Source organism: Mauremys mutica, chromosome 5 (assembly GCF_020497125.1).
Source record: "Mauremys mutica isolate MM-2020 ecotype Southern chromosome 5, ASM2049712v1, whole genome shotgun sequence".
NCBI classification, from domain to species: domain Eukaryota; kingdom Metazoa; phylum Chordata; order Testudines; family Geoemydidae; genus Mauremys; species Mauremys mutica.
In genome coordinates, this window is record NC_059076.1 from 34,433,403 (window position 1) to 34,455,551 (window position 22,149).

The 22,149-nt window shown below is 40.2% G+C and overlaps 1 protein-coding gene across 1 annotated transcript in view; it reads left to right on the top strand.

Moving 5' to 3' along the window:
* The window catches only part of COL25A1 (collagen type XXV alpha 1 chain), a 454,889-nt gene that overhangs the window by 382,269 nt on the left and 50,471 nt on the right, over window positions 1-22,149 (top strand). Inside the window, exons 22-25 of the mRNA XM_045019561.1 lie at window positions 16,114-16,176; window positions 17,547-17,615; window positions 18,664-18,708; window positions 20,790-20,834. Of these exons, the coding sequence (XP_044875496.1) occupies window positions 16,114-16,176; window positions 17,547-17,615; window positions 18,664-18,708; window positions 20,790-20,834 (222 nt within the window). The remainder of the gene's footprint in view (window positions 1-16,113; window positions 16,177-17,546; window positions 17,616-18,663; window positions 18,709-20,789; window positions 20,835-22,149) is intronic.

Genomic DNA, 22,149 nt, shown 5'->3' on the forward strand with positions numbered 1-22,149 from the left:
AGTGTTTTGAAAGATCATGTTGCAAATGGATCCTTCAGAATGGTTAAATTTATAGTGTAGATGGGACCGTAATATACGTGAACACTTTTAGTCATTATCTCTCTCTACTTTGGAAAGTCAGTACAGAAATAAGTCTTTGTTTTGTAGTATGTCCATAGTATAGTTAAGTTGGAGGCCACTGCCAGCAGATTAAGATCAATTATCAAATCTGGCTTGGGCACTGGAAAACCTGAGATTATGAGGCAACCAAGCTAGAAGATCTTGTTACAGTAACATCTTCTGGAGGCTAGCAGAACAAGCACTTTTGAGATAGTTCCCATTGGAACATATACATTTTAATGAGGAGAAAGATGAAGCTCTTTGGAAAAAATCAATGTCTCATCTCCTAGTACAGATTCAGTACCTAGAAAGGAATTTTCTTTTTTTCTAGATTTCTTAAGGGGACCATCCACGATAATGAATTCTCTTTCGAGCACCCTTTGACTTGTAGTTTTTGATACTATACTATGACAAAAGGAATGAGGAGTACTTGTGGCACCTTAGAGACTAACAAATTTATTTGGGCATAAGCTTTCGTGGGCTAAAACCCACTTCATCGGATGCATGCAGTGGAAAATACAGTAGGAAGATATATATACATAGAGAACATGAAAAAATGGGTGTTGCCATACCAACTATAACGAGACTAATCAATTAAGGTGGGCTATTATCAGCAGGAGAAAAAATCACAAGTACTCCTCGTTCTTTTTGCTGATACAGACTAACACGGCTACCACTCTGTATATTGTGACAGGTGATCTGCAAAAACTCCAGTGACTGTCGCTGACAGCTGGACCCGAAAAAATCTAAAACTAATTTAAACACGTCTGTTAGGGCATGTCTAGTTGAACATTTAGTGTACGACAAGCTGGGGTGTGAATCTACAGTGCTGCAGCCTGCCGTGCACTAACTGTCTGTGTGGACCCTGCTGCAGTGCACTAAATATTCCCTAGTGCACGTTGCATACTGCTGTTTCAAAACTCTGAGAAAGCAGTCACCTTCAGCCTTTATTTGTGCTTTTGTCTCTTCATATACTATCGTTCTGGAGATGAGGGGAGCACAAAGAGGGGGGTAGAGAGGTCCACTTGAGAGACAAAAGATTAATGATGTGAGAAATGGATGGAGCATGAAGTTCTGGATATTGTGGAATAGATGTTTTCCAGCATTAAGCCTCTGGAGTGATGCTGACTTCTGCTAGAATAATGCAGGGTTCAGTGGTAGAATTCATACCTGCCACATGAGTGGCCCAGGTTCAGTTCCCAGCCAGTTCGGTACTGAACTCTAGGTGTTCAGATACTATGGTATAAGGCTCTATATAGAAGAGAACAGGGCCCTAGTGGTGAAAAGCCTGCCTGGATGTGTGCGGCATTGTTTGAGATGCCTTCAAATGCTGTTTCACTGGGGAGCCTGCAGACAGCCATTGCCACCTCAAAGGTAGGCAGCAGTGGTAGGACAGGTACTGGCATTGTATCTAAAATGCACAGATTCTTATGGAGCACTGGATGCCATTTAAAGTTGCATTCCCTGACCAAACCCTCAAGGGAGCATGGCACTATGTAACCTATCAGTGGAAAACTGAATCCAGAAGAGAGGATCAAGAGAACATTAAGTGATAGGAAGCTACCTTGGATGAGCTAGTCAAGTGAATGAAGAAATAATAATATTGCCTTAGATCAAATTTACAGTAACATGGCCTATATCAGTGTACATTATGGAGAAGGATGCAGATGACTGAGGAACATGTTGGCAGTTCTGCTATGTTCCAAATCCCCCTGGAATTGGCTTGTAGTCTACAAACTGATACACATAGGCTTCTCCAGGGCATATGAGAAGCAGGGCAGGGGAGACTTTCTCTTGTGCCACCAAATTCTAAGAAAACTTCACTTAATGTCTTCCATTCTTGTAACTCCGATGGAGAAGAGAAATACACAACACGTAGGCAGTCTCCTGTTTTATGGATGCCATGTGATAAATATGAGGTATAACCTCTTCTGTTCCTTAAATGTGTCATTTCATCTACAACGTCTTCTCAGCTATTCTCCTCTGAACCTGCCCACTGTGGCAGGCTATATAATGAAACACAGAATGCAACTGTAAATATCAAGTACACTGTTTATGGTACAAGTTTGAAAGCAATCTTTGTGTAAACTTTGTAAACTCAAAGGTCACTTCAATCAATGAACCATGCCTTTCAAGCTGCCTCTTATCTTTCTTGTGCTGGATGTGGTACATTTGTAAAGGGATCCATTAAGATATTTTGGAAAAAGTAGCCAAGGTCACTTACAACATTAATAAGTATCAGTCCGTAGAAAAGTTTCAACTTCATAATGTGCAATTATTCAATTAGTTATTCAATGCTGTAATTTAGTATACCTTCCAGATAGCCATTTAGAGGTTGGTTGAACATGATTTCAATCTGAATGAGTGGCAGCATTTGAAAGGCACATTAGTATCTTGTGTGAATTCAGTATATGTGATAAAGACGTTATTAATTATATTCCTCGGCTCATTCACTATATGCATATGGATGTTTTGGGAGTGTTTCCTGATCTCTTGCATCCCTTTCATTATCAACTGGTGCCACAGAGAGTACAGAACTTCAGTCAGTTATTTCCAAGACTGTGATGAAGTCAGCTGTGACATATTGTAGAAACTTTTCTTGACCACCTGTTGCTGTTTAGGAATGGCTGGAAACTTAAGGAGCATCTGAATGTTTTCCACCATGTCATTCAGGAAAATGAGTAAAGCACCTAAACAGAGAATATTGACTCATCTCTGTGACATCTCATGTTAGCCTTTAGTAAGACCCTATTACTGTTGCCGAAAGAGTGCAGAATACGTTCAGAAGACAAAACTGTAGTAACTTTGTTTTATCCTACTCTTCAAGAAGTCATAAAAAGTACATACAAAGTGGCTCTCCTATTGAAATTGAAAGCATTTGTAATTTCATTCATTTGTGATCTCTAGACCTTCTCTCAAGGTATTCTATTGGCCTGGTTCAATTTTGTGGCATTTAATCAATACAGTCATTAAATTTGACATCATCCCAGCTTAACCTTTACCAGAAGATGAGCTGTTTGCAATGGTTGGCCCACTACAGTATATTATGCGAGAACAGGCTTTCCATCAACATTAGACCTGATCTATCTTCTTCTTCCTCTCATTTTATGAGGCAAATACTGGGGCAAATCTTGAGGTCCCAGCTGAGTTTTTAATCAGCCCTTATTCAAGCAAACTCTCATTTAAGGATTTGGCTTCTCTGCCCTACTTGTTTTGTGACAGAGAGAGATCTACATATAAGAGTTTGCTCTATTGTCAATTCTGAGAGAGACTATTGAGTTGCCAAAACTCAGTCACCTACATCTTTCTACAGAGTTGCTTATATAGGCCATGTGAATTAGATCCAAGCTAACATACTCTGTTCCCAGCTGCATTATATCATTAGAAATTTTGCCTGAGTAAGGACTCAGTAAAAACTGGCCTCAGGATCTGTCCATGTTTGCTTTATCTAAAACAAAGATAATTCCAACCTTCATTTATGTTGTGTATTTGAATTTCATTTTTTATTTCTTACCATATCCCAGGATCTTGTTCCCTGCTTGCACAATTAGTGATCTAAGAATCACGTTTGAAATACTTAAAACTTTTCAGAACCAAAATTTGAAGTTCTGTTGGAAACTTTGCATCCAATAGAAAAGTGACTTCCATGCAGACAAAACTTTAGAAACAAAAGCCAAAACTTTCAAACCTGGGTGCCTAGAGTTGGGATCCTAAATCTCTTATTTAGATGCTATTGAGCTGTCTTGCCATGGAGTCTCTTCCTTTGGCCTGTTCTGTTTAGTCCTTGCTCTGTTTTCTGTCATTAGAGGGGCTGACAGGTTTCCAAGGCATGGTAGATCTTTTGCCTGGTTCTCTTTGGAGAGGAATCCACAAGCCATTCCTGCATTCTTCAGGTTTCCCTTTCTCTCTCTAAAAAAATTCACAACAGGTCTTAAATTTTCCATGGTGTCTCCCTTATATCTCTGCTCCTGTTGCCCTCATGCGTTGCTGCCAAGTGTACAACTCTTATTAGTCCTAGAGACCATCATTCCAAAAAATTCCTTCTTTCAGGGCAGAAATCAGAAAAAAACATCAGAGCTGGACCTTGAACCCTTAATAGAGCAGTTCACCTTGTGACTGGCATCTAAATAAAAATCCTTTGGTTTTCAGAAGTGCTGAACATCTCACTGAAGTCACTGAAAGCTGACAAAATTCAACCCCAAACTATCTTTTGTGAACACTTGCACAGCTTCCTAATATGCATGTGCCCACATTTGAAATCCCTGGTGAAATATGCAGGTTGGTTAACTTCCACCCTTTCCTCACCCAAATAATGATGTCCTGTGGGTAGGTTATCTCTGGGAGCAGAAAAAATAGATAGTGCATGCAGGTCAGATGCTGGAGAGTAGAGTTCAATGAACTGTGTATCGTGATAAAAATGGACAGTGGCAGGAAGTAATATCAGGAGGGTTTATACTGTTTGTTACATTGATTTATAGACCTGCTTTCAAAAGTAGATACATGGAATTACATATACAAAAAATTACATGTACAAAAATAGTTCGCAGTTGTACACCTAATTTGAATATGCAGTTACGAGGATTGCAATAGATGCATATATCAGGTAGTTGGATGCACAGAAAGTAGTTACACAACTAACTGTACATTTGCATGCCCACTTATCTAATTTCCTTATGTCATTATGGCAACTGCACAAATGAGGCATGTAATTGCTTATACCTAATTTTGAAAATCAAGCCCAGAATATGAACTCATCATTGACAATGGACTGTGAATAAACGACTAACTGTTGCAGGTGGCAAGAGCATTTACTATGGCATTCCTCAGGATATATGCAATTCTTTGTAATCCATCAGAAACAATATCCTCTGAATCCACAAAAGCCAGGATTTCTTTCCTGGAAAAGACACTAAAGTACTAGGGAAGTGAGAAAAGGGTAAAACGTAAGTAACTGAAACACAGGATGTGAATTCTATTTCCCCAAAAGCTGTTACAGGTTAAAAGATTGATTTGGTAGAGGGAAACTGTTTTACAGTGTCTTTTTTAATTTGCTTCTTTGTGCTGGATAAAGTCAGTCCAAATTTAGAATCCAGTTGAGTAATCTGAAAGTCCAATTACCAGACCCAGGTATTCAGAAATCAGGGATTTTATCAGCCATAATGGAGACCTCAAATCAGTAAACTGAAAACACTCTTATGATGTAATGCCACCATAGAAAATGTTTTCTTGATTTCAGATAGTCATAAATGAGTAAAAACAGTTGCAGTTCATTTTTAATATTAGCAACAAAAGCCCCTTAAATTTATCCTCTAACTTGGTCTAGAGGAAAACAATTTTTTGGACAGACTGTAGAGTCTCATTCTTTTCTTCTAGTAATTTAGCAGATCAATCATTGTAAAAGTTGGCTGCCTTTAGGAAAAAACAAGGCTCTTATTACAACAAATGTTTTTACTGTAATCCTCAAAAGCAGGTATCATGCTGACTTGAATTCTAATTAGCCTTTAAGTAAGAAGTATTCTGTATGACTAATGCATGCAGAATCATGCCACGTTAATCAGAATTATTGCCGATATTTTTAGCACCCTTGCAAATCAGCACATATTTTTCAAGCACCGCTGCACTTCTCTTAAACTGAAAATTGGACTCACTAAAAGGCAATAAATGTTGTAGAAAACAGAGTCTGGTTATAAGCTGAAGCTTTGGGTTTTTAGGCAGGTTAAAGAATTATACATTTTGCCTCTAATGAATCATAAAAACTGAACAAATGGTCATAAATACAAAACCAGAGATATTTTTCCAAGTTAAGAAGTTGATTAGGCAACTGGGTTGATCAGAAAGTCAAAATATGGTTTCATGGTTGATGAGGGAGCCAGGGAGCCTGTGCAATGGGGCACCTATGGAGCCAATTCTGAATTAGTATCAAAAATTGAAACAAAGGTCTAAGAAAACATTGTTTATGGGGTTTCCCTTTACCCCCTTCATTTCCTGATTGTAAGACAACTATTGTACTCCTTCTGAGAACAAAATAGAAACAAAAAGACACCGGATGCCAGTGTCTGAGAATCAACCGGGGAGGCAGTGGCTCAGATTCAGGCCTGATGTACTTCAGTGCTTTCATTGAAGTTGCTTTATTTTGTTCTTTTTAATCTCAATCTGCCTCTAAATCTCTTAATAGCATAAAGGAAGGAATATCGCTCATATTGTTTCTATTTTAAATATGCCTAGGCATGAGTCATGAGGGGCTTTTAGGGCTGGTACATCCCTATGTATGATGGGCTAACAGATGTATCTGTTAGACTGGATAAAATGAGGACATTTCAGTTTGCACAGTCCATAGCTCTCCCTGCTAATAGGAGCACAAACGGAAGAGGGCATAGTAAAAATGGATTGGGCCCCCCCTTTGCAGTGGGCTGTCATGGACTGGGGCTCTGCAATGTGCATGGGGGGCGGGGTATGTTGCTGAGCAAGAGGCTGGTGGGTAGTGGCGGATCCGCTGTATGCCGCCACCAAGAGAGAACTCAAAAGCATATAGCTACAGAGGTTCGTGCTGGGAACAATATTAACTTTAAAGAGGGGTTTGCAATAAAGAGCTGTGGTCGTAGAGTGAGTGGTTTGACAAATGGGAAGGACAAGTGCGTGGCAGGTTTGGCTGAGGGTCTGTAAGGCTTAAGCCTCTATTCCTTGGAGATTCCTGGTCCTTTGCCCTCCCACTTCCATGTAACTACCATAAATGCTTCACAGTGCGGAACCTCTGATAACTCTAACACAGCTTCACGTGGTGTTCTGGGAGAGTCTTTGCCCTGGCAAGATTTTTTTCTATGGCAGGGAGAATTGAGCCCATATTTTTTTATTGCCTTACACAGGTTTTTCGATAAGAGAATGAAAATACCTTTAAATTCCCCAATAATATAATTTCTGCATCACTGACTGCTGGAGGTCAAAAATATGTAGTATTGTTGTGGCTGCATTGGTCCCAGGGTATTAGAGAGACAAGGTGGGTGAGGTAATATCTATTATTGGACCAACTTTTGTTGGCGAGAGAGATGAGCTTTCAAGCGTAAGCATCTCACTCACCAACAAAAGGAGGTCAAAGGTGTCAGCAAATTTTTAAAAAGTTGTCAGACTTTTTAGTACACCTTTTGTTTTAAAAGTTCAGTTTATTTGTGTACACATAGTTCTGACTGAGAAAGAAATTGTCATTAAAACATTAATGATAAAAGCAAAGCCCTAGTTACACCTTTACAACCAAATGTATACTACTTACCCACAGTTGTGGCATATATATTTAGTTTGTGCATTATTCTAAGCAGCGTATTTATATTATTTTAAAAATCCACATGCTATAGAAATATATTCCAGGCACCTGAAGCAGAGTAGACCTATTTAAAGTGCTAAGTGTTAAATAATTCTGTTGATCTGCATATGAACTGTGAGATGAAGACTTAACCTAATTCAGTATGTGGTTAGAAACCTACTGCTAATAAGTTGCAGTGTAAATCCTTCAACAAATTAATGGTGATTAAAATGCCATTAGCACAACAGGTGGTGTTTTCACCATTGGGGGCTAAAAACAAAGTACAAATTTGCACAGCTATAACAAGGAAGATACCCACAGTAAATGGTGTTGCTCCTACCCTTAGCCTCTCAAATCAAAGCTTGTCTTCACTTCCTCCCATAAAAGTGAAACAGCCACTGAAGAATTTGTCTAGATAATAATCCTCATAAAAAAAGTGGACTGTCTTCAAAAAGAAGTTTAACATAATTGCAAGCTTCCCTATTGCTGAATCTGAAAGCCCTTTTAAGTATAAAATATTAGCTAAATATCTATCTAGCTTACATTGTGTTAGATGTCTGACACACCATTGTTTTAATGGACTAACACATTTTTTTCATTTTGATGTTCTGTGTTTACCTGATTAGCAGCTAAAATAATACTAACAAGGTTTGCAAAAAGTATCTCCGTAATTTGTCAGTTGTCAAGACAGCAATTGCATGAACACTCAGAGTAAAAACAAAGAGGCATGAATTATTGTGTCTGGTGGTTTGATGTGATCGCATTTAACCAAGTAACAAGTGTAAACTTGTCAGGCACTATACAGCCTTCACATGGACTCACAGACAGTCCCCTGGGGCACTCTGAACTATCTTGCCACCCAGGCAAGCTTGATGCTGTGATAGATGGTCATTTTACATCAAAGATCACAAAATATTCAGGTTACTCACAGTCCCAAAGGACCAGTCACTTACCCCAGGTCAATTTACACCTTAGATCTCACACCACGGACAACACTTGTAGCCAAACCTCTAGTAAATTAATTAAGGGGTTATTAACTGAGGCCATGTCAATACCACCACTTATGTCAGCAAAACATAACACTGCCCTGAGCAACATAAATTTTGCCGGCATAAGTTGTGCACAGCACTGTGTTGGCAGGAGAGCTTCTCCCACTGACATAGCTACCTCGGCTCCATGTGCATGGTTTAATTGTGTCGACGTGAGAGCTTTCTCCCGTCAGCATAGAGCAGCTACACGAGAGATCTTACAGAGGCTCAGCTGCCTCCGTACAGCTGTGCCACTGTAAGGTCTCTAGTGTAGACATAGCCTAAGAAAAAGAAATGAGTTATTTGGTTGAAACAGGTAAACATATACACACACATGCACGAGTTGCAGTCTTAGGTTTGAGATGATGGTAGAACTACTGAAATACGCCATCTCTATAAGTCCTTTAGGGCTAACTCAGGTTAATCCTGGGGATCTCTTGCTTATGTTTAGGAATCTTTGCCTCTTAGAGTCTGAGCTGCGTAAAAAAGACCCTAATTCCTTCTGGCCAGGAATTTTTATCCCCATCTGTCTAGAGGCCAAACTGATGGGACGAGCGCTTCTGCATGTGCCCCTCTTCATGGGTGTGCTGGGAGCAATCAACAAAAGTATTGCTGTTTGATGGCTTACAATAGCCCATTTGGATTCAATAGGTCTTCTTGATGGGCCAGAGATAGCCCCTCCTCATGGGTGGAAACCAGTATTTCACTTGGTGATGTTTCTTTCTTGACTGGATTTATAGTTTCAGAGTGAACATTTGTACATTACAGAACAAACACTTCAATATTACCTTACTGCACGGGTTAGAGATATTATAAATGAGATTAATGGACACAGCAATTTACAAGTATTTCATAAAGTCTAAACACATTGGTACACGTCTAATACCTATTTTAGCAATACTAACACACAGGTGAGCCAGACTGGTTTCCAGCTACGCATTTGATAGTGTTTGCTTGAGGCTTTGGGACCTTGGCATGAGCTGGCACCTGGTCTACCAGCATCAGAAATAACAACAAATGATATGGGTCCTTTTGCATAGTGGAAGTAATTAATGAACACAATAATCTTAAGCTAAAATACAAACAAGCAATTCTCAGTGTTTTTTTAAGCTCACAGGCAGTACTAATTGTAGAGGAATTGCTGATCTTCTAGAAAATACCAATGACCAATCTCCTACCACAATCCTCCTGCCTGCCTAACATGTCAACTTCAATATTTCATGTTCTTGGACCCCCAGATCAGTTTCCTGCAGCCCGAGCTGCTATAGTAGATCCTTAGAGGATAAAACTTCTGTTTTGCTATAAGAGACTGCATCAGGTGTTTAGATAAGTCAAGGTTAAAGGTGATCTTGATTTTATAGACTGCAGTGTTCACTTCAGCATCTCAGGGTCTGAGAATCTGTGGGTTGTCTGGATGTTGGCATGACACTTATCTGCTACCTGACTGCAAGCTGCATTAGCTTATATCTAGAATTGGTTTCCAGGACCACAGCTTTTGTCCCCAGAACCTTATGCCTACTGATGCTGAAGTAAAGATGACTAAATGCAGATATGAGAGATGCCTACTGCTTACTCAATCAGCGATGCAAGCTGAATTTAGTTTTTGAGGATACATTTTAAACAGAATAACACAAGAGCAAATACGATTAATCATCTAGGATGTCATTAACTCCAGTTTGAAGGGTCTATTTGAGCCCTTCTTATGGGCCCTAGTTATGGGTAGAGTGATTGGCATGAGTGCACTGCACTGGGGTGAATTTTTCACCTATCATATCTACTAGAAAAATCCTTTGCTAAACTAAAATAGATTAATGTGTGTGACAGCAGGTACTGTAAATCCTAGTGGCATTATGTCCTTGCATTAAAGGATGCTGCATCCCACAGTAGTTAGAGCCTGATTCTCATCTCACTTAACCAGCGCAGATCAGAAGTAACTGCAATGAAGTCAATAGTTATACCAGTATAAAAGATCTGTGCAAGTGTGATCAGAAGAATGGCTTCTGTGTCATGTCTGCACTATGGTCTAATCAAAATGATTTTCCCTTTTCCTCTGCATTGCAGGGGCATCAGCATTATTGAGATAAAACTGTTTGTTTTCATTATGTTTCAGACATCAGTAAGCCATTTGCTTTGTTATCTGAGCAGCGTAGATGATGATAAGACAGAAATCTGGCAGTATTAGCACTATACAGTAGATAGGATGAACGAATATTGTTTGCAGAACAAACGTTTCCTTTACGAGTAACTGACAGAAAAACCAAGGAATGAGCTTCCTAGAGTTACCTGCACATATTGTGAATGGCACAAAAGTACTCTTTATGGAGATTTTCTATCAGTAAACATGCTGTAGTTACACTGAAAAGCTGTCAGATGTCAGAGATACACAGCCAATGTATAAATCATATTGTTAAATAATGATTTTTTTTAAAAACTTTCAAACTTAGTTCTGTTTGCAAATCACTCTTCTCTTTGAACACTAAAGCTATTGATTTGGTCATGCTCATTTCCTTGAAAATACATTTTATTCCACTTGTGCCTGATGCTTCCCGGGAGGTCCCTTGGGTTGTGCACCTCTCTACCACCTACCCTGTCTATGCTTGCCTAGGTCAGCTCCCCTGACACTGCCAGCTTCTGGCAACACAAGCGCTGCCATCCAGACCTCCGCAGGCCGTGCCCTCTGTGCAGGTCAACAAGAGGCACACTCCAACACCCGAGTCATCCAAGCATCTCCCTGGAGTGCCCTGCCCCTGATCCACTGGACACTCTCAGAATTCCCAGATCCTCTGTTCCCAAAGGAACAACACACCACAGCTTACCAGTTACACCATAGAACACAGCTTCGCTTAACACACAGCACTTAGATTTGTTTATTGAGAAAGCAAGTACAGTATAAGTTTCTGTAACAAAGAACAGGGATTCAATGGTAGCAACAAAGAGTTACATATAAAATGAAATCATAGCACACGTATTAGAGCCTAAACTTAACTTCCAAGACAGTGTCATTTCATACAGAGCAAAAGCTCACCCAGAATCCTTCCAGCACATTAGAGCCAAGTGTGATTGTGATCTTCCATTCATCAGGCAAGCACACTGTCTTTTTGACTCCTCAGTGGGAAATCCAGAGTTTGTCTGTGTGTCTTCAGTTTGTGGCAAATTGACGGCACTATTATGATGTCAAGTATCAGAGGGGTAGCCGTGTTAGTCTGGTTCTGTAAAAGCAGCAAAGAATCCTGTGGCACCTTATAGACTAACAGACGTTTTGCAGCATGAGCTTTCGTGGGTGAATACCCACTTCTTCAGATGCAAGAATACCCACTTGCATCTGAAGAAGTGGGTATTCACCCACGAAAGCTCATGCTGCAAAACGTCTGTTAGTCTATAAGGTGCCACAGGATTCTTTGCTACTATTATGATGGGCACTTTCTCTTCTTTGGGGGGGTTCAGGGCGCCATTTCTTGCCCCTGAATTGGAATATTAATTGCCCCACTAGTGTCCTAGAGGAGGGGAGTGGAGAGGGAGGGACCTGGGCCCGCCCTCTACTCCAGGTCCCAGCCCAGGGGCCCTGAGGATAGTGGTGAACCACATGAACTGACGGTTCCTTCCCCTGGGCTACTTCCCTCTCCTGCCCTTCAGCTTGTGGGGGGGGGGCTTCCTGCCCTCCCTTTGCACAAGCCAGGTGCCCCTTACCTAGGGTCTTGGACTTCTTAGCCCACCGCAGCACTTCTCCAAACTTTCCTCTGCTTCCCTTCAAACTGTTCTCTTCTCCAACACCAATCCTTTCTGCTCCAACTCCTCCAAACTGTTCTCTGCTCCAACACCAATCCTTTCTGCTCCAACTCCCACACTGTCTGATTGAAGCAGGGGGTTTTTATCAGGTGACTGACTGCAGGTGCTCTAATTGGCTTCAGGTGCTCCAATTAATCTATAGCAAACTTTCTTCCCTCTACAGGGAATAAGGCTCTCTTCTAACCTTCTCCTGCTGCCCTCTGGCCATGCTGTATCACAAGTTATAGTCCAAAAATCCATTGTCTTCACTTGCAAACAGGATAATCCTTGCTGCTTCTGTTTTCCTGTCTAGGATCTCCCCCAGAGACTTTGCAATCACTCGATAAGCATTTTGCTCAGACCATAAAATAGGTGTGACATATACAATAATCAATGTACATGTAGACAGATGGATAGATAAACATCTTCTGCCTGAAAAAAACCTGTTTCTCACCTTTTGATGACCAGCCCCAAGTCACAGACCTTAAGAACATAATTATCAATGTATATATACATAACGGTTTTCATATTATCCACGCATAAGATTTACAATTATTATGAGGCCCAGTGTGACACGGGCTTTCAGTAGAGACCTATGTTACACGCACTGGCAAAATAGTATGTAGATACCAGACCCATGGGATCCCTGTAACTTTTATGCATCCCTGTGCCATCTGCCATTTGGCTCCAAGAGCTCCCTGGATCACAGTGCCTTTCCTGGTTTTGGTGCTTGAGTACAGAGAGATAACCATGCTCCAGCAATGATCTAGGAAGACTATAAGCACAGCTGTGTTCATTTTTTTTTCTTCCCCTGCTTTGTGGCTCCTGGAACTACAATGATTAGATCAATCTTCCATTTTATCTATCTATCACTTCCCTCTTGGCTCAAGTACAGTAGCTTGGATGTGATTTATTTTCCCTCACTACCAGTATTTCATATCTGCCACTTCCCTCCAGGGCATAACGTGAGTTTGGAATTTGGCCCTCGTCTTTATACATTTCAGACATGTTTACACTAGACAAAAAGCTTAAGGTAAGGTACTTGGATCCCACTTTTTCCTTCGTGTGAAGTTGCTCATAACTTTGTGAAGGTTGTACCCCACACTAAAGCTGAATCTGCTGAAACATTCAGAAGCGCCACCAGAAGCCAGATTGCTCTTCTGGAGAAGCAGAAATCTGTGAGAACATCTGCTGATGTCCTAATTCCTCCTTTTTTCTAGCTGCAGGAGTTTTTAGGGTATTTGCGAGTATCAACCCAATCTCCATAGGAGGCCTTAAGATATGTGGAGGAGGAGGGCAGCCACAAGGGGTATGGCCCTGGCAGGTGGCAGCACCGTAAAGTATGTGAACATGCATAGATGTGGCAATGAGCACATCAACCTATATATTTTTGAGTGAAACAAGTATTTTTTTCTCTTTAAAATGGCACAACAGGTATTTATAAACCACATTTTTGTCTGTAAACTGTAGCCCCCTCACCCCAGCAGTTTGCATCAGTGACATTATTACATTGAGAAATGTAGTACGGAATCACTGAAACAACCCGAGGTGACTTATCATCCAGCAACATTAACAGATGTGGGCTTTTTTCTGAACATAAGAAAAAGTAAAAGACAAAAAGAATAATTCTATGAGCATATGATTTGCCAAACACACTCCTGTGTGTGCTCCAAAAGCAGTCATAGTAGGTGCCAGAATTCTGGCTGGCAGAAGGCCCATCCAGAGCTTCCCTGAACCCCCTTATGAGCACAAATAAACCACTCAGATGGGTTGTATTTAGGGGTCATTCCCAGGGCAGGGTTATAGTTCTGTATCTATACCTCACCCCATGCCTTGCTCCAGAAGGAAGGTAGGAATATGATGGGCTGAGCTTTTCAGATAAAGAGAGAAAGTGGAGTCCTTTTATTTATTTCGATTTTTCGATTACACCTGTCTCAGGCACAAGGATATAACACAATTTATAGAAAACTTTTTTGATAAAATATAAAAGCAGGTCTCCATATAAGCCCTGCACTCTCAGATCATGGAAGTAAAACCACAGACCTCTTACAATACCCTCCATGTTTTCTGGTACAAAGCACCTGTAGACCAATCTCTCTCCAGGTTTGGGGGGGAAGCTGGGATTGCAGTGGAAAGATTTTGCCAGCACTGGGTTTACAGTGTAGGAAGTTCCTGGTATGAGCCTATGCACAATGCTCTGCCTGAATTCAACCCAAAAGCTTTGTATTAAGATCTTTGGATAACATTTCTAAGCCTGGCTACTGATAGAAAGAAGTTGGGTCATGGGATCAGTGCTTGTTTCTTCCCCTAGAAATCATAATGAATAGGTCAAGTAATAAATCTGCCCAGCTAGCCGGGTGACAGTTTGTGTTGGGGTGCTGTAAAATAATTTTGAGCTGTCAAGCTCCTTCCTAATTTTAAAATAAAATTACTGAAATTCCATGGCTGTGGAGGGGAAGTGCTTTTTTTATTTGCTGTCATTAAAAGGGAATGCTTCCTTCCTCAATGAAAACCCGAAGGTTACTCTCACTGGTGTGCACTAACACAGTTACATTGCAAAGTCAGCATGTGAGCTATAGGATTATTTTTATTGTTATAACATACCCTCTAACCTCAGTAAGAAATACATGCTTCTGCATTATTTATTTCCTACTAATTTCCTCGCTTCCCCTCTCTCTCTTTTTGTGCTTTAGCAGATATGCTGGCCTTTGTTTTGTACCACTATTGGTACATGGATCAGTGATAGCAGTAATTTTCATATGGAAATATGCACGAAATCTCCCTGAGTTCATAACCTGCACTCTTTTTCTCACCAATGCAACATACCTGTATTTCCATGCCGATGAGCAAGTTGATACTTCCCTTCATTTTCTAATTGGAATTAAATGTTATTCAACCATATGTCTCCCTTTTCGTATTAATGTAAATTTATAAATGAGGAATTTGGATGTGTTTGTCATTCTAGGTATTTAAAATAGCAAGTGTTTGTGATTTCTTTTAAATGAAGCCATTATTGATCTGCTGCTGAGAGGTGCTGTTCTTCCTCAACTTCCACTGACTTCAGGGGGGACTGAGGGTGCTCAGCGCTCAGCAGAATCTGTCTGCATAGATGCAAGTAGAATTTTCATGCTTAGATTCAGGGGATACCACTAAAACTGATATGTGAACATTTTTTGTTAAAAGTGATTGTTAGCTCAGTAGTACTTTGGCCACCTGCACTCATGATGGCTTGATTCAGATTCATGGGGAAAATATAATGCTAGGAACCATGAGGCCTCATTCAGGAAGAGCCCGTAAAGAAAAACATATGGTTTGTCCCTTATAGACCATACAGAGTTATTTAAAGCTTTGTGCTGCAGTGTAGTCGCTAATCTAGGATGTGGTTGTCACAGCTGTTACTTAGACGTGCAGGGCAGTGAGAGGGGATAAGACCCTCCTTACTCCCCACACACCTGTGCTCAGATTGCGACTGACCATGGTGGGAGAGAGCGGAGGCTACTTACCTGTTGTTCTGCTCTGCAAACAAATGCGCAGGAAGGGTACAGGGAATGAAAGGAACCCTGGTTCTCAACCCCACCTACTCCCTGAATCCACCATGATGTTAGTCTTGCCATGGTGGATTTTTGTTTGATAAATTGCAGCATAATATAGGGCCATGTTAACAGTTCTTAGCTTCATAAAAACAAGATTTGCAGCTTTCCAGTTTATTTGTTTTTCTCAAACTACATGAAGCTTTGCTCCAGGAAGTATGCTGATGGAAATAATCCCTGATTAATTAGTCATCCCTAATTAATTTCTCTATAGTTGTTGGATCACAGCTGGAAAGCCCTGAGTGATTGGGGAAAATACTATTAAAAGTAAACTGATTTTATTGTAATACATTTCTATTAAATGAAGAATAATGTAATATGCTCTCATCTGTTAAAGGGTGAACCAGGTTTCATTGGTCCACAGGGAGAACCTGGATTACCAGGGTTACCAGGAACAAAGGTAAGTTTAGCTTCTCCTATATACTCATACATATTATAATGGGTTTCTTCGTGTTAATGACCAAAAAAAAAGTTAAAGTAAAGTTGAGGGTCTATAATCCGTCATTTAAAGATGAAAATCCTTATAAGAATGTGGTACTTATAAAAAAAACTGCCAAGAAGTTTAGAGATCAGGTTAAAACTTTAAACTACACCCAAAATTTGGAAATATTAAAATTCATGCTTTGGTACCCAGGTTACTTTAAATTTACCCTGCAGTGTACCCTGAGAAAATCAGAAAGTCAGACTACTTAACCATTCATAGCCATCTCAAGTTCCTTAGCTGCCTTAGTCAACGTAGCCTCTTTAAAGCTACCAAAAGCCTAAATTAGGCCATGCCAGTATGGACAGTCTATCTTAATAACTTTTAAGAAATGGACTCCAAGCAATGAAACTTTGATCCTGTGCACTAGATCTTGAATATATAAATCCATTAAACATTGTTCTTTCTCTCTCCTTCTGTCTGTTCTTTTGCAACTGAGTGGGAAATAAAGTTAAAAGAATTTTTGAAGTCTTGTGGACTCACCTATTGAGAGTCAAATTTTGTGAACCTATTGTCCCATTCACTTCAGATTTGGAAGGAAAAAATGGAACTCCCGACCAATTCTGAAGCCAACTTTCCATTTTTAAAATGTTGTATGTATTTTAAGGTAATGCTGGAGAATGCAAACCAAGTGTTGAATGGAAAGTTTCAACCTTAACTATGAAGTGGTGCTGTTTCTGTCCATTTCTACGACAGGACACGATTTATTCCTAGGCTTCTAGAATCCCTAATTGCTTCATTAGCTAGCCCCACCCCTTACATGCAGCCCCAGCTCAGTATTCTACACCTGTATTACTTCTAGATGTGACTACTACAATGAACTTTACCTTGGGCGAAGTGTGAAAAGCACTCCTCAGCTCTCACTTGTGCAGAATGCTAGGGTGAGCCAGCAAAAGTGGTTTGTTTGCTGCACTGGCTGCCAATACACTCATTTAGAACACTGGAACTAACTCACTCAAGGGTTATGAGAATGGAAGTAAGAGGCAGCACTACCTTAACTTTGCTCCCTTCTGTCTATGCCTTATTCTGGTCTTTTGTTACATACTATTTCTCAGAAAATATAGTCTTGTTCAACAGAAAATGACTCAGATTACGTTACAGAAAACATCCACTTCTGCTTTCAGGAATGCTGTAAATTTACCTAGGAAAAATATTCTCCATCCCATTAGAGCTCTCAGATGGGCTTAAAAATACATACTATTTAGTTTTTCTGAACTGACTTTGTACTATACTAAAGGTTGCCAGTGGTTTGTGATGCATACATACATGTGTGTTGTAATCTTTGACAGGGTGAAAGAGGAGAAGCAGGGCCTCCTGGAAAGGGTGACCGAGGTGAACCTGGAGTTCCTGGGCCAAAGGTCAGTCTGGTTTAACACTGGCAATGTTTTGTTAGTTTTATAGATATAAATATTCAATAACTGCTTCAAGTAACCAGAACAAAACTTTGCAAGTGAGCTTTAAAGGAGAACATGGTAAATTCATCCCTGTACACTGCTACTACTCGGGCAGTTAGCCTCTGCCAACATGGCTACACTGCTATTTTTAGTGTGTTAGATCATCACAGCTAGTGTGTGGACATCTGCCTGAGCTGGAAATTATACCTCCAGCAGCAGTGTAGAGATACCCACAGTTTAGTCCAGAAGCCAGAGGTAGCATAGTGTTCACAACTGCAGAATTAGGCCCTAAGTGGAATCCATTATTTGGACTGAAGGAGACAGATCCTCAGATGGTATAAATTGTGATGGAGCTATGGCAACTGACAACGGTGAAGCTCTGCCCTGATGTGTCTATAAGCACCCTAGTATGAGCTGTTCAAACACTGTGACCTATCAAGTTCAGAGAAAATCCATTCTGCTTCTTGTTTTCTAAGAAAAAATAAAGAAATAACCCTAAATACATTTTAATATCTTCCGAGCATTTTCTACTGCATTGGTGATTGAGTTTTCTACTCTTGGCATATCTTGAAATGGTAGTCTGGCTTCTCTGTCAGGTAGATCTTTATTCATCTATACTTCCTGGGAAAACTATTGTGGTAACACTTTATTTTAGCAGTACTATTCTGTAAACACTAATCACTTCTCAGTTCTTTGAGGGCCTAACGGTACAGTGGGCACCCCCTGCAAGCCAGAATTATTTGTGCCAGCCTCTGCAAGAATCGATAAGAGAATATTTGGTGAAATTCCTGTGGAAGAAGGGAACCAATAGTGTGTGCACATCGATACTAAATAATTCATTATTCTGGGTGTTATTAAACTCAGTACTAGATGGATTCATGAGGTTGTTCATAGAAAATAAAGTGTTTCCACTGCTCTCTACTACTACTAGCCAGAACTAATCTCTTTTCCTCTCCCCTTTCCTTTCTCTCTCATTTTTCTTCTGCCCATCTTTTATGTCTTCCTCACACAGGGGAAATCAGGCGAATCTGGAACTAGAGGCCCAAAGGGGTCAAAGGTCAGTGTCTACTGAATTGCCCTTTTTGGTGTAATATGAAGATTTCCAGGGCAAATTATTAGTAATATCCCATTGACTTTGATTTAGCAAGAAATGATAACTGATCCTGCAGTCTTCATACAAGCAAAACTCCCATGGGTTTCATTGGGCTTCTTAACTGTAAGGTCTGCAGAATCAAGTGCTATATATTTTGTATGCCATGATTGTGCTCTTTCTTTCTCTGTTGTAACATCTTAAAATGATTAGTCTCTTTTTTGTCTGTTCTCTTTTTCCATGTACCTACTTTCTCTCTCTCTGTTTGATGGTTGTGTTTTAATCCATTTTCTTTGGGATGGGAGGAAAGAGCTGTTAAACTTGGTACTTTCCACATTTTGCTGATCCAATAACCATTGGAAAGTATTTGATTTAAATATAATTTCTTATTGTTATTCTGCTGATCTTTTATGAGGGGTTCGTGGCTGTTTATTTTGAATCTTGGGCAATGAGATGTACCAGGCTTGGGTCTCTCAGATTTGTCTTCTAGATAGTTGAAAAACTACCATGGACCTTGACAAAAAGTTAAAGCTTCAATACCAAAGTATACACAAAAGCAGTGACAGTAAAAATTTTCAATGGATTTGCAATATTTTTTGCAAAATCTTACACTTACTAGTGTCTGACAGTTTATACTATGGGGTCCACACAAAATAAAACTGTAATAAATATTCTTTTATTTAATTAAATCACTTTGAGAGAGCAATCTATATTGCTCGCAATGTTAACCCTGAATTGGCAGTATATCTCCATTTGGCAAAACACATAAGCACACAATTAAAGTTAAGTAAGTACTTCAGTCCCATTGACTTCATAAAGTTAAGCATATTCTCATAGTGAATAATACAATGTAAAAAGGGGTTCACAGAACCAAGGTGGTGTATTTAATTGAATTTACTGACACTACTGCCAAACACTAAAGCTTGCTGTGAAAGTGGCCGTGAATGTGAAATAAGTCCCAAGCACTAGATTTCAAGTTATGAAGACAAGGGCCCTCACAGAGTTTACCCTTACGGATAAAGTTTTCTCCACCCCTCTGAGCTTATTAGTGACAGCCAGGAGGAAAAAGATGAGAGTGAGATGATAAAGATCTTTATTCCATCTGGGATACTAGGGCAAAGAAATCATTAAATGCTGACAACGATGATGTGGTGGTAAGAGAGGCAGTGACAGAGGAAAGAAGTTCTGCAACCCCAGTGGAAGTAATGAGCACAGAAGGAAATGCATGTGCGGTTTGAAAAATCCCTTTTGAAGAAGTTGTGTGGCAATTGCGGAGAAAGAAAAGAATCCTGTGGCACCTTATAGACTAACAGACGTTTTGCAGCATGAGCTTTCGTGGGTGAATACCCACTTCTTCAGATGCAATTGCGGAGGGTGTGTCTACACAGCAGTTCAACACCTGGGTATGTCTACACCCGTGGCTGGTCCATGTCAGCTGGCTCAGGCTCACAGAGCTTGGGCTGTGGAGCTGTAAAATTGCAGTGTAGAAATTTGGACTCTGGGACCACGTGAGGGGGGAGGGTCCCAAAGCTCAGGCTCCAGCCTGAGCCCAAAGATTTACACCATAATTTTACAGCCCCGCAGCCCAAGCCCCATGGGTCTGAGTCAGTGACACAGACCAGCCACAAGTGTAGACATACCCTGATTGACTTACCCCTTGAGCTTTCTTGTGAAGCTTCTGATAGTGGGGTATCCAGGCCATCAAGAATGGGGAAGTTTAAATGATCTAATTTTCAGTCTGCCTTTTATTTGATCCTTTGTTATTTCTTAAGCTACCCCGGTAATGTATTATATAGTAAATGCTACACACAAAGAGCCAAACTCTGTTCTCAGTTGCAACAGTCTCAATCCTCACACTCCATTGACTTCAGTGGATTTATCCCTATGTAACTAAAACCCATATTCTATTTGTTTTTAAACCCATGTCAAGTTTTTTTATTTTCTTTTTAAAAATAAAGTATATACTCGACTTGGAGGGTAATAAAAATATTTAAACTATTGAACAGATTGTTTATCTTTGTTTGCTTACAAATATTACTTTTCCATAGGGTGATCCTGGAGACAAAGGTGATTCAGGAGCAATAGGTCCTAGGGTAAGTGTACTTCATTTTAACCCAGGGCTTTGGAGCTGTGCTCTGGCTCCGGAGCAAGCTCCAGGCAAAAACCTGCAGCTCCACTGCTCCGGAGCTGCTCCGCCCTTCAGCTGTGGGCTCTGCTCCAAAGCCTTGTTTTAACCTGTCCAATGGAAATCTCAGTTGTTACTTGTAGGCCAAGTCAACAACTACAGTTGAAAGCGAGTTAGCACGAGCCAGGGTTAAACGTGATTGTTACTAACATGGTTGTGTCATGAAGAGGGTTTCTAACTGGAGTTCAGTGTCAACAGAGAAAGCTATGTTATAAATCAGACTCTAGATGCCTAGAAGATTAGTAATATCTTTTACTGGACCACCTTCTGTTGGTGAGAGAGACACTCTTTTGAGCTCTGTGTAAGCTCACCCACCTTGTCTCTCTAGTATCCTGGAATCAACACAGCTACAACAACACAGCATAGAAGATTAGTCATCTTTCAGTGCTGTTTGACTAATATTTGCCCTGCTGTAGCAGTCACTTGATTTTCAGGTGAAGTTTAAAGTGTTGGTATGGATCTATCCTATAAAATCCTAAATTGTCTGGATCCCACCCATCTGGAAGATCTCCTCCCCGCCAGGCTTTCTCTAAGGAAGGGAGAGAGTAGATTGGGAAACTGACTGAGAGGATAGGCGGATTCTGGATTGGAAGATGTTGTTTGAGGTTTGCAAAATTTCATAGGCAGGGTCTGGTTTTTCACTTGAATGATCCAAGAGAGTAGGCCTGACACAGCACCTTCTTTCAGTGGTTTATTTAAATGGTTTTATGTATTGGTGTTACCTGTTGGAGCACAATGCACTGTGTTATGATTTACTCATTCATATTTATATTTTTAAAAATGTTTGTTCCTCTTAAAACAACCTTTGGTTTTAGGCTAACTTTTGCAGACTGTGATTTATTGAAAATGCTATTAAGTGATCAAATATACTGTACCGAGATCTAGAAAAAAGTTCAGGAAACAAATGTGAATGAATAAATAGTGCAAGTGTCAGAAAACAACCCCATCTCTACACTAGGTCATGGAAACCATATAGAAAACATGCTTATGATAACTGTGTTTAAACAGTATTGTTGCTAGCACAGTCTCAGCTGCAGTGTGAAAGAGGCTTGGGTCAATATTTCTTTTCTGAAAACTTCTTTAATTAAAATATAAAAATACGAGAAAGAAACTAATGAGTTATGGGGCCCAAATGGAGACACAAGATTCAGATCTAAACTTTGCTTCTGGTTCTCATCTTTATCATGGGCCAACCAAAACCTGGATCTTAACAACCCTTAACT